The sequence below is a fragment of the Myotis brandtii genome, unplaced genomic scaffold (assembly GCF_000412655.1).
Source record: "Myotis brandtii unplaced genomic scaffold, ASM41265v1 scaffold802, whole genome shotgun sequence".
Taxonomy (NCBI): Eukaryota; Metazoa; Chordata; class Mammalia; order Chiroptera; family Vespertilionidae; genus Myotis; species Myotis brandtii.
The window spans coordinates 280,605-291,802 of record NW_005371230.1 but is presented as its reverse complement, the minus strand read 5'-3'; the positions used below and the strand labels follow the sequence as shown (position 1 = coordinate 291,802).

Genomic DNA, 11,198 nt, shown 5'->3' with positions numbered 1-11,198 from the left:
AGGCCAGTGGCTACCGCCCACAGCCCCTCCTCCCAGCTGGTCCCACCCCCAATTGGCCCACGACCCTAATTGGGGGTAGGGCCCACCAGCCAATCACCCACGGTCCCTCCACCCGGCCAGCCCGGTCCTGACTGGGCCCCAGTTGGGGGGACCAGCCAGCCAACTTCCCACCATTTTCTCCTGACAGGCCCGGCCCCAATCCACCCTGATCCGGGCTGGGCCGGCTGGACCCCACCCATGCACAAATTCATGCACTGGGCCTCTAGTTAACTAATAAAATCTGCTAATCCTATATTTATTTTCTTCCCTTTTCTCCTTCCCTTGTTGGATTCTCTTTTAATGCCCTTCCCAAAACCTTCCACTTTCTCTCCTTGTGTGTGTCTTTCCCTGTGGTTCCTCCCAGGCTGGGTCCCATCAATGCAGAGATGCACAAGGAGGCAGGTGGACAAAAGCCCCAGGCTGTGGCCATCGGCCACACAGCCTCCTGCTTGGTGGGAAAGGAGACCGCTCCCGCTCGGGCACTGGTTTAGGACTCAGAAAAGGTCCCTGGCAGGTACCTCCCCACAAACTGCCCTGCAGAGAAACCATGTCGTACTGACCCCTGCCCTGCTCCATCAGGTAGGACACCAGCTTATACTGTGAGTCAAAGAACTCAGGTGGTTCCAAGCCTCTAGAGTCAGAATCCAGGTGTTTCCTCAGCCTCGGGGTGGGGGTGGGGGGCAGCATGACCCCCACAGCAGCTATGCCTTCACCTCTCAGCCAGGCTTCTGACGTGAAGGGCTGCAGTGCCCTCCCTCCCACTTCACAGGACTCAATCTTGATCTGCCACCTCCTGAGCCAACAGAAGCAAGTCCAGCGATCTTCCTTTCCTCCCTTTGCCCTCCTCCTTCAACAGCGTTTACTGAACACCTTGTCCACGCTGCACTGCGCCAGGTGCCGAGGGCCCAGTCTCCCCAGTGGAGCGTCTTGTGTGATGGTGCAGGGCTGTCACACCTGCGTCCTTGCCTACACTTCACACAGCCCTCTGGGCGAGCCGACACACCATTCACTGATACCTTTGTCCAGCCTTCCATTTTATACAGAAGAATGCTGCAGCCAGAGAGGTGAGTCGCCCAGGCAAGACAAAGCAGGTCTCCAAACAGCAAATTCAACTGAATCCAGTTTCTTTTTAAGTGGCTCAAGTGGGCCAGTCCTTGTCTTAGAAGTTGCTGAATACTTCCATCCACTAGAGGGCAGCAGCCAACCCCCATCCGTCCAAATCCTCCCACATCCTGGGGAGTCAGCACTTGGCGGATTGCTCTGCTCCCAAATTCATAACACTGATACCTTTTACCTTCTCAAAATGAGCCTCGCAAATCAGGCAAAGTAATAAGAAGGTAAGAGGTGAGGGAGTCAAGTACCATAATCCAAAAGAGGCCAAAGATGGCCTTATTAACAACAGATCAGGCCCTGGTCGGTTTGGCTCAGTGGATAGAGTGTTGGCCCGAGGACTGAAGGGTCCTGGGTTTGATTCTGTTTTGGTTAAGGGCACATACCACGTTTGCAGCCTTGATGGGAGCACATGCAGGAGGCAACTAGATACATCGATGTTTCTCTTTCTATGTCTCTCCCCCTCCCTTCTACTCTTCCTAAAAAATAGAAAAAATATCCTTGGGTGAGGATTAACAACAACAATAAAAAAGAACATATCAGGACCAATGATAGAAAAGATTTTGTAACACCTATGCATGTTCATTATCCAATCCACCTGCCAAAACTAATGCCAATGGATAACCACATAATCTCACGTTATGACAAGCTATTGTACAGTAGTGGTATCAGAATTATCCGAGACATTTCTCTTGTTTTAAGACACAGATCTGAGGACCATGCCCACAGAGATTCTTTTTAACAAGTCTGGAACGGGACCCAGGAACGTGTGATGTCAGAAGGTTTCTGATATGTAAGAGTTCGGAAGTCATTGCTAGTCACTGGAGTTTCAGAAATGTAAAGAGTGAGCGTGAGAGACAGACTTGAGCTCAAAGGTAACTTGCACCTGTGGGGGCCAGGAGGGGGAGGACAAGGTCACTGGGCATTGAGAACTGCCTCCCTGCTTTGTGAAGCGGCAGCTACGCTTGGTCCTTGGAAGACGGGTGAGTCCCTCGCTGAGAGGTCTCTCCCAGGACTTGCAATCTCAGTGGGCTCCAGGCCACAGCAAGGCTGGCAAGGGCGCGGTCCTGGATTAGATCCGCCTCAGTTTGTGTCCGGCTCTACCAGCTAATGGTTATATACCCTTACATGTCCTTGACTCCCCCAAGTCTGTCTCTTTCTCTCTGAATTAAACATAATACTTTTCTCACTGTTGTGAGGATTCAAGGAGCACAGCTCTGCAAAGCACGTAGTGCCCAGCGGAGTGCAGTGCCTGAGAGGTACGGGATGTTGTCTGTCTACACGCGGAGCATCATTGCTATTAGCCTCTGAGAGAGAAGAGCAGCAGAGTCCTGGCTGTCTGGTCCAAGATGCACCTCATCAACTCCAGCTGGCAGTGTCCTGGGAGGGCTGTCTCTCCGGCACACAGAGTGACTTCAGCAGCTGAGAAACACCCATGTCCTCACAGGCCAGGTCAGGGAAAGCCAGTGAGCCTCCTTTCTGTGTCTCCCACTTTCCAGAACCTGGCAGAGTTTGATGAAGACCTCCATGCTCAATCCCCAGACCCTGGGAATCCTGGAAACATTTTCCTCTCTCTCCGCGTCGGATCCTGCTGGGCATCTCCTCCTCCTTGAAGCCACCGCACCTTTATCCTGAGAATCCCAGGAGCCCTCCTTGGTCAAGGTCCTTCACAAACTCTACATTAAATGACAAGTGTCCTTATGAAAAGAGGAGGCGAGACCATGGAAAGCCACATGAAGACAGAGGCAGAGATTGGGGTCATGCTGCCACACACCAAGGAACGTGGGGCCACCAAAAGCTGGAGAGACAAGGAAGAAAGTCTCCCCCAAAGCCTTCAGGTGGTGCCTGGTTCTGTTGACACCTTGATTTTGGACTTCTGGCCTCCAGAACTGTGAGAACATTAATGTCCATTGTTTTAAGTTACCAGGTTTGTGGTAATTTGCTAGGACAGCGCTAGGGAGCTAATACACTCATCCTTCAGGGCTTGGTTCATCCATCATCTCCTCCAGGCAGTCCTCCCTGAGTTTCTCCTGCCATCGCACCCCTGTCAGCTTATATCAGACTAGAGGCCCAGTGCACGTCCCTCGGCCTGGCCTGCGGGGATTGTGCCGAAACTGGCTCTCCGACATCCCCTGAGGGGTCCCGGATTGCGAGAGGGCACAGGCCAGGGTGCAGGCCAGGGTGAGGGACCCCACCGGTGCACAATTAGGGCCAGGGAGGGACCGTGGGAGGGCTCCAGGGTGTGTCTGGCCCATTTCACCCAGTCCCAAATGGCCGGACCCCAGCAGCAAGCTAACTTACCAGTTGGAGCATCTGCCCCCTGGTGGTCAGTGCATGTCATAGCGACTGGTCAAACGAATGGTCGGACACTTAGCATATTCAGCTTTTATTACATAGGATTCCCTGTTTGACTCCATCTCACTCAATAAACTCCTAAAGACAGCACATGGGGTTCTGTTCCCAACTGTAATATGGGCACTGCTCCAGGAATGGATCAGGTGCACATCTAAACCCAAGCATTACGATCTCAGCCCCTGTGCGCCTCCTATGGTGTGGACATTATGCCAGGGACTACCAAGCATTACCTCATTGAGCCCCTCAACAAGCCTAGGAGGTAGGAGCCATCATTTCTGTTTTATAGATGCAGAAACTGAGGGGCAGCAACTTGCCCAAGACCATCCGTTAGCAGAATTAGAATTTGTATCCAGATTCTTTAACTCACAGGTCCCAGTCAGCATGAGCATGACATTTTCAAAAGACCAGTAGCCAACTTGAAGAGGGGTATTGGGAAAGAGTGGGGAGAAGGTGGGGTTTTAATTAGCTAGTTTTTTTGTTCGCTTGTTTTTAGATATATTTTTATTGATTTCAGAGAGGAAGGGAGAGGGAGAGATAGAAACATCAATGATGAGAGAGAATCACTGATTGGCTGCCTCCTGTGCTCCCCACACTGGGGATAGTGCCCACAACCTGGGCATGTGCCCTGATCAGGAATCAAACCGAGACCTACTGGTTGGGTCAATGCTCAACCATTGAGCCACGCAGGCCAGGCTTAATTAGCTAGTTTTGAGACAGAGCCAGTGTGTGTATGTGTGTGTGTGTGTGTGTGTGTGTGTGTGTAAACGGGAATGAGGGTCATAGGTTAGCAAACTCCAGATTAACTCATCATGCAGCATTAATATATTACAGCAGCTTCAATTCTGAGGCCTGGGAGAAGGGGCCCTGTGATGCAAGGGGAGTAAGAAAGGAGAAGGGAAAGCAGCAGAAAAAAGAAGGAAGAAAGCTGTGTATGGGAGGGTTGGGGGGCATAGCTCTGCTAAGTTGGGAAGCAGAACATGTTTTCCTTTTACTCTCCCCCTTCCTCTTGCCCAGGCCTCTGCCCACTTCTGGTGGCCTTGTTGCCAAGGCATCAGAGAGTACACAGGTGCTGTCTGAGCACCTGCTGTGGCATTTACCCAGGTGTGGGAGGCTAAATAATGTCCCCCAAAGACATCCACGGTCCCATTCCTGGAACCCATAAACGTTACTTTATATGGCAAACGAGGACTTTGCAGATTTGATCAAGTGAAGCACCCTGAGCCGGGAGATTATCCAGATGGCCCGAAATGCAACTCTAAGTGTGGGTACCAGAAGCAGGAGATCTGACACAGGGAAGAGAAGGCCATGTGACTGCGGAGGCGGGGACTAGAGGAAGGCGACCACAAGCCAAGGGACGCTGGCAGCCATGGAGCCATGAAGACAAAACCAGATTCTCCTCTAGCTCCTCCCCGCCCCCCAGGAAGCATGCGTCTGCTGACACCTGATGGCAGCCTGTGATCCTGAGGGCACACTTCTGACCTCCAGCTTGTGAGAGAGAAGTTTCTGTTGTTTTAAGCCACAAGTTTACGGTAATTTTTTATAGCAGCCACAGGAAACAAATACACCAGGTTTTACTCGTCTTAATCAAAACTTGTCTCCTCTTTATGGGACGTTCAAGAGGAACAAAATCCAGTTACATCAATTCAGCCAAAACTCCTCAGTGATCACTTCTGGATGGTCGCTCAAATGAACACAGAGCAAAAGCTGTAATTATCAGCTCCCAAAGAAAGCCAGTTGCCTAGAACCGTGGTCAGCAAACCGCGGCTCACGAGCCACATGCAGCTCTTTGGCCCCTTGAGTGTGGCTCTTCCACAAAATACCACGTGCGGGCGCACACGTACAGTGCGATTGAAACTTCGTGGCCCATTCGCAGAAGTCGGTATTTTGTGGAAGAGCCGGTATTTTGTGGAAGAGCCACACTCAAGGGGCTCGCGAGCCGCGGTTTGCTGAGCCGCAGTTTGCCGACCACTGGCCTAGAATAATCAAAGCCCATTATGGACACCATTCACAGCATCTGTAACATACTTCTAAGTGATGTTAACATAAAAAATAAAAGGGAAAGCAATACCTTTATCTATCCTGCAATCTCCCTAAAAGTATTCTTTCTCCCTCAGTGGTTATAGTTACACTTCCCCTAGTTCTTTTATATATATATTTCAGAGAGGGAGAGAGAGTTAGGAACATCAATGACGAGAGATAATCATTGATCGGCTGCCTCCTGCATGTCTCCCACTGAGGATTGAGCCTGCAACCCAGGCATATGCCCTACCCAGGAATCAAACCATGATCTCCTGGTTCATAGGTCAATGCTCAACCACTGAGCACACCAGCCAAGCTCCCCTAGTTCGTTTAAAAGTCCAAAAGTAAATGGTGAACTATGATCCGATGGGGCCATGTGAGAGACTGCTATAGAATTAGCTCCAGCATTGATGCCCAAACAATCCTGGAGGCTCTGGTCCCAGTTTTCCTTCCTTCAACACAACCACACTGAGCTAAGCGGTGTGAACGTGACCTCAGGGAATCAGAATCTGCATTTAACAAGATTCCCGGTTGATTTGAGCACTTCAAAGCTTGAGAAGAACTGCTCAGGCCAAAGCTGGAGGCCACCATTTGGCATTGGACAGCTGATGGCTACCTGATGGGCAAGTCCCAGGTAGGAATGGCCACCCCGGAATGACAGCAAGAGAGCCAAGGTGGGGACTTGCAGGCTGTACTCAGTGGGATGGATTGAAAGGCTCCCCCCAGCGAGGCGGCTTGCTAGCCCTGCTTGTTCCAATTCTGTACAGGGTGTTCATGGCGCTGTCCCCTTCCATAACGCAATGACCATGTGCGTGCATGTCTCTCCAGGAGTCTAAACGCAGACTAATACAGTGTGGCCTTGACTTACGAGTTTAATTCGTTCCGTGATGGAGCTCGTAACTCAAATGACTCATATGTCAAATCATTAAAGTGAACGAGTGAGACACGTGATGCTGGGCTGATGTTGTGGCGTTCACTGTGACGTTCGCTGCGCTATCGGTGGGGTATCTGAAGCTGGCTCATAACCCGAATTTTAGCTCGCAACTCAAAGCAAAAAATTGGGCGAGAGATGGCTCATATCTCGAAAAACGCGTTAGTCGGGGCACTCGTAAGTCAAGGCCCCACTGTATTTAATCAGCGTCGTCTAATTTCTACGTAGTCTTCCTTCCCAGTTTTGCTTTGATTTTGATGCTTATCGTTCGAATCACTTGAAATGACTGTTGTGGAGAGGCTACGCACTTAGAGCCTTTTTCAGGCTCACACGCCGGGAGAACACAGCTGGCCAGCAAGCACTAGGAGACGTCACCTGTGAGGGGCGTCCAAAGGCTCATTTGCCCAATTTTGGTCAATTTAAGAAATTACTGTGGCTTTTTCAGGGAGAGTGAAGCTTTCTTAGCAATGAGATAAAAATATGAAAATAGCCCTAGCTAGTTTGACTCAGTGGATAGAGCGTTGGCCTGCAGACTGAAGGGTTCCGAGTTCGATTCTGACCAAGGGATGCCCGGGTGGTTGTGGGCTCTCGATCTCCAGTGTGGGGCATGCAGGAAGAGCCGATCAATGATTGTCTCTCATCACTGATGTTTCTCTCTCTCTCCCTCTCCCTTCCTCTGTGACATCAATAAAAATATATCTTAAAAAATATGAAAATACCATACAACCCTGCAAACCCCACAAATACTGGTCTATTAGAGCCACTTAACAAGAAGAGGTTTCCACGCCAAATAATGCCTTTCGTCGAGTAGGAAAGCCTGGTTTTAGGTGCCTTGCCTATGTTTGCTGACTTCCTTCCAGTGGCCACCTGTGACCTGTAGGTACAGAACTTGTCTCCATTTTACAGAAGAGGAAACTGAGGCACAGCAAGATTCAGGGACCAGCCCAAAGCTTCGCCCTGTAGGTGGTGGAGCTGAAGTTTGAACTGTCTGGTTCCAGTGACCACCGCTGTTTGTTGCTCTGCTCTCATTTTGGCGGAAACCAGGTTAAGATCGGGGACACTCTCACCACCCCAAGGAGGAGGGTGAATGAGGAGATGGCGAGGAGGATCTCTGCCCGCACTACCCGAGGTTCCAGCCTTCAGGCTGGTAAGGGAAAAAGGGAACCCCCTTTCCCTCACCTGACCGGGAAGAGGAGGCCTTCCTCCCCCAAGAGCTGCAGCCCCAAGAGGGCGCGCACCCCTCCGAGGAGGCCTTCCTCCCCCAAGAGCTGCAGCCCCAAGAGAACATCATGAGGGCGCGCACCGCTCCCCCCCATCTCCGCCCACTCATTCGCCTTCTGCTCACTTGGGCCCCTAAACACACGGGTACTTGCAGCCCTGGGCTAGCCCTGGAGCCCAGCTCCCCAGCAAACACGGGAAATTAAACAGTTTGCACAGAATGAAATGTGGCCATGAAAGGTGCCTGCAGCTGGTGGTTAACACCAGCAGTAAGAGGATCAAGCTAGTCCGCTGGCTTAAAGGGGGCGGGGGTGAGACGTGTGCGAGCTCCCTTTTACCCATTCACATTAGTTAATTTGGATGATAAGGGTTCGAGTTTAATCCCTTTGTGTGCGAGTGAATATACTGAAATTGACAACCCCTGAGAGGGCACCCCCGCTGGCAGAGCAACCTGCGGGAGGGTGCGGGCTGCGTCCAGTCTGGCATGAAGTAGAACAGAAACTTCTTGAGAAGACAGAAAGTCAGATGGAGAGGGCACCTAGGGGTGCAGACTGAGCTCAGCACCTCCCAGGCGGGAGGCAGGTAGGCTGCTGGCTGTCCCAGCGCCCCACGCAGCACAGGGTGGCCTCTGCGCCCTAGGAGTTCCCTAGTTCCCACGGGAGAGCAGGGCTCCCCCCAGCCGCCTCTGCGAAGAACTAACCACGCTCAAGGGGAGAGCCTGGGGCCTTGCCATCGTCAACAGAGTAGAAAGAATTGAAGGGGAGGTGGAGAGCAGAAAGGAGGTGAAAATGTCTCAGGGGACATCTGGTTTCTCAAATGGAACCGATTAGGAAGAGGCGAGAGCTCCGTGGCTCCAAGTCAGGTCATGAAACAAAAGCCATTTTCATAGTTTCCATCTGCAAGAAAGCTGCCCCCTTCCCGCCCCCCCCCCCACACACACTGCAGCTTCGCCTTTCTGCCCCCAAGGCCTCTGTCTCCCCACCTGTGACATGGAGACGGGGCCACCCCCCCTCCGTGGGACGTGAGGATGACTGTGACGGGGTCCCAGGCAGGAGGGGGTTCAGAGCGAACAGCAGGGCTCACCAGTGAGTCCAGAAGGGTGTCCAGCTCAGGACCAAAGACGTCCCCGTTATTCGCTCTCTAAAACCATAAAAAAGAGATCAACTTCCCTAACTTCACGGAGCCCTTTTCAGTGACAAATATTGATGCCCAAAGTGTCTGCGCTCTCCGGCCCTCAAACGTTAAGAAAAGGCGTCCGCGAAAGGGGGACATAAAAAGTTAACAATGCTGTGAAAATATGTTTGCAGAAAATAGACAATCGTTGGATTAAACGTATTCAAGTATGAAATAATGCCTTTTTGTGTCAAAACTTGGGCGATGGGCGGGTACAAAAGTTCCCTGTGGCAGCTACTTGCTCCCTTTGTGAGCCGTGCGCTTTGGCGTCTCCACTTAGGCGCATTACTCAGAGCCCTCTAAGCGCGATTGTTTCTCCCTTTCTAATGACATTTACCGGATCAAAACATGCTGTTAATTCGATCAGAAGGCTTCACCCTCCCTGACAAAGCCACAATAATTTCTCCTGAAGTTTGTTAAATTGACCAAAATTAGGCAAATGAATAGGGGTCTGCAGGCGCCCCCTCTCGCAGGTGACGTTGCATAATGCTCGCCTGGGCCAGCTGCATGCCCCCTTTTCTTCTCGGCCCTCTCTTCTCTGTGTTGCCCCCCAATCCTCCCACCACCCCCCTCACACCACACACACAAGCCTGCCTGCCTGCCTCTCCTCCCCCACCCTCTGGCATTATTAAAATTTAGCCCAATGAAACTATTCATACTTTTCAATGGGCATTTTCGTATAGGCTAAGAGGCTACAAATTGAGCCTCTTCCCCTCCCCCGTCTCCCTACCCCCGCGAAGAGGGGCCGAGGGGGGAGAAAAGAAAGCGAGCGACGTGGTCAGGGAGAAGGGGGAGCGTCGCGTGCCAAAGGCGGGCGGGAGGGGCGGCGCAGCGCGGAGCCTCGTGTGCCAGCCGCAGCCCACACCTGCCGGGATGTCCGGACAAATGAAGCGGTGTCGACAAAAAGGGGGGGATGGACGTGTCACCAAGTCGTGTGAGAAAAGCCTGGGAACAAACAGGGCGCCTCCGTCTCCAAGGGCTCTCCCTTGAACCCAGCGGAACAGCCTATTAAAGGCTTACTTAATTACTTTAATGGCTCTGGACAGGCTTTAAAGCGCACTGGGCGCTGGGACTGCGCCCTTGCTGGGATTTGTAAACAGGCAATCGTGTGAGACTCGGCGGTGGGACTAAAGGAGGCGACACTGTTTTGTGAGGGTCCTCACCCCCCGGTGCCCGCGGCCGCTGCGTCCCTGCGCTCTGCGCCTGTGGCTACAGGCGCTCGCTCGACACCGGCCCCAGCTACCGCCTCCTTTTCCTGCCGGGGCTGTTGCCATGCAAATGTTATTCCCCGCCAATCACGTGTCCTTTGAAGGGCCACGTGGATTAACAAAGCTCATCTACCCCCAGCTCGCCCCCCTCGGCTGCTAAATTTTTTTTCTTAACTTCTTTAAAACTGATCTTGAATGCATACATCCCTCAAACGCAGCTCTCTAATCCTATGGAATAATTCAACTCGTGAATGCACTTGGAGCCCTGGGTGACCGCTTTATAAGGCAGCCCCTCAGCGCTGGGAGGCGGCAGTCTACCTGGGACCCTGAAAGGGGCGCACGAGTCGGCGAGTGGACCGGTGGACGGTGCCGCGCCCCCGCCTCTCCAGGGCGCGCTCTCACCAGGATGTCAGACAAGCTCAAGGAACGCAGAGTGAGTCGCTGGGGCTGGACGGCTCTTGCGCTCTGATGGTGGGGCACTGACTCCCCAGCGGCCACCTGGCTGGGCCGAGGGCAGGGACGTGACCACGCGTGACTTCTCCTGTAAAGCAGTTCTGAGTGGTTTGGGAAGGGGAGGAGGATGGAGGGAGGAGACTCCTGAACCCGTGAGGAGCCCAGGCCTAGTGGCCACCCCCCATAGCCTTGGCCCTCAGCTCGGGGTGTAGCCCGGCGAGTAGGGAGGCTGGACGGGAGCGCGCCAACACGGTGAAGGAGGGCAGAGCTCGTTTTATCCAAGTGTGGAGAGGCAGGGACCCCTTCCGGGGCGAGCTCCCGGGCAGCACTGGGAGCTGGGAAGCCGGTGGGCAGGGGGATTTCCACTCCCTGGGTAAAGCCATCGGAAATTCACAAACTTCTGTTCGCAGAGAACCCGCGTTTCCCACAAAGTGATAGAAAAGCGGCGGAGGGACCGGATTAACCGCTGTTTGAACGAGCTGGGCAAGACAGTGCCCATGGCCCTGGCGAAGCAGGTAACGTACGGCACTGAGAACAGGGTACTAGATGCCGGGGACCCTCTGCTGCCACCCTCGGCCTAGATGCCGGGGTCCGGGGACAGAGAGGGCCTGTCCGGGAGCCTCCTTCCCCGCCTGAGCGCCGAGTCCAGGCACCGTGCGCGGTGCACAGCAGCCGCTCGCTAGTCCTCTGCA

General features: G+C 53.0%; 1 protein-coding gene across 1 annotated transcript in view; it reads left to right on the top strand.

Annotated features, from left to right (window-relative positions):
- Positions 1–6,592: 6,592 nt before the first annotated feature.
- HELT (helt bHLH transcription factor) overlaps positions 6,593–11,198 on the top strand; it is a 6,019-nt gene continuing 1,413 nt past the window's right edge. The window contains exons 1-4 of the mRNA XM_014531395.1: positions 6,593–6,631; positions 7,418–7,601; positions 10,694–10,758; positions 10,917–11,021. Of these exons, the coding sequence (XP_014386881.1) occupies positions 6,593–6,631; positions 7,418–7,601; positions 10,694–10,758; positions 10,917–11,021 (393 nt within the window). The remainder of the gene's footprint in view (positions 6,632–7,417; positions 7,602–10,693; positions 10,759–10,916; positions 11,022–11,198) is intronic.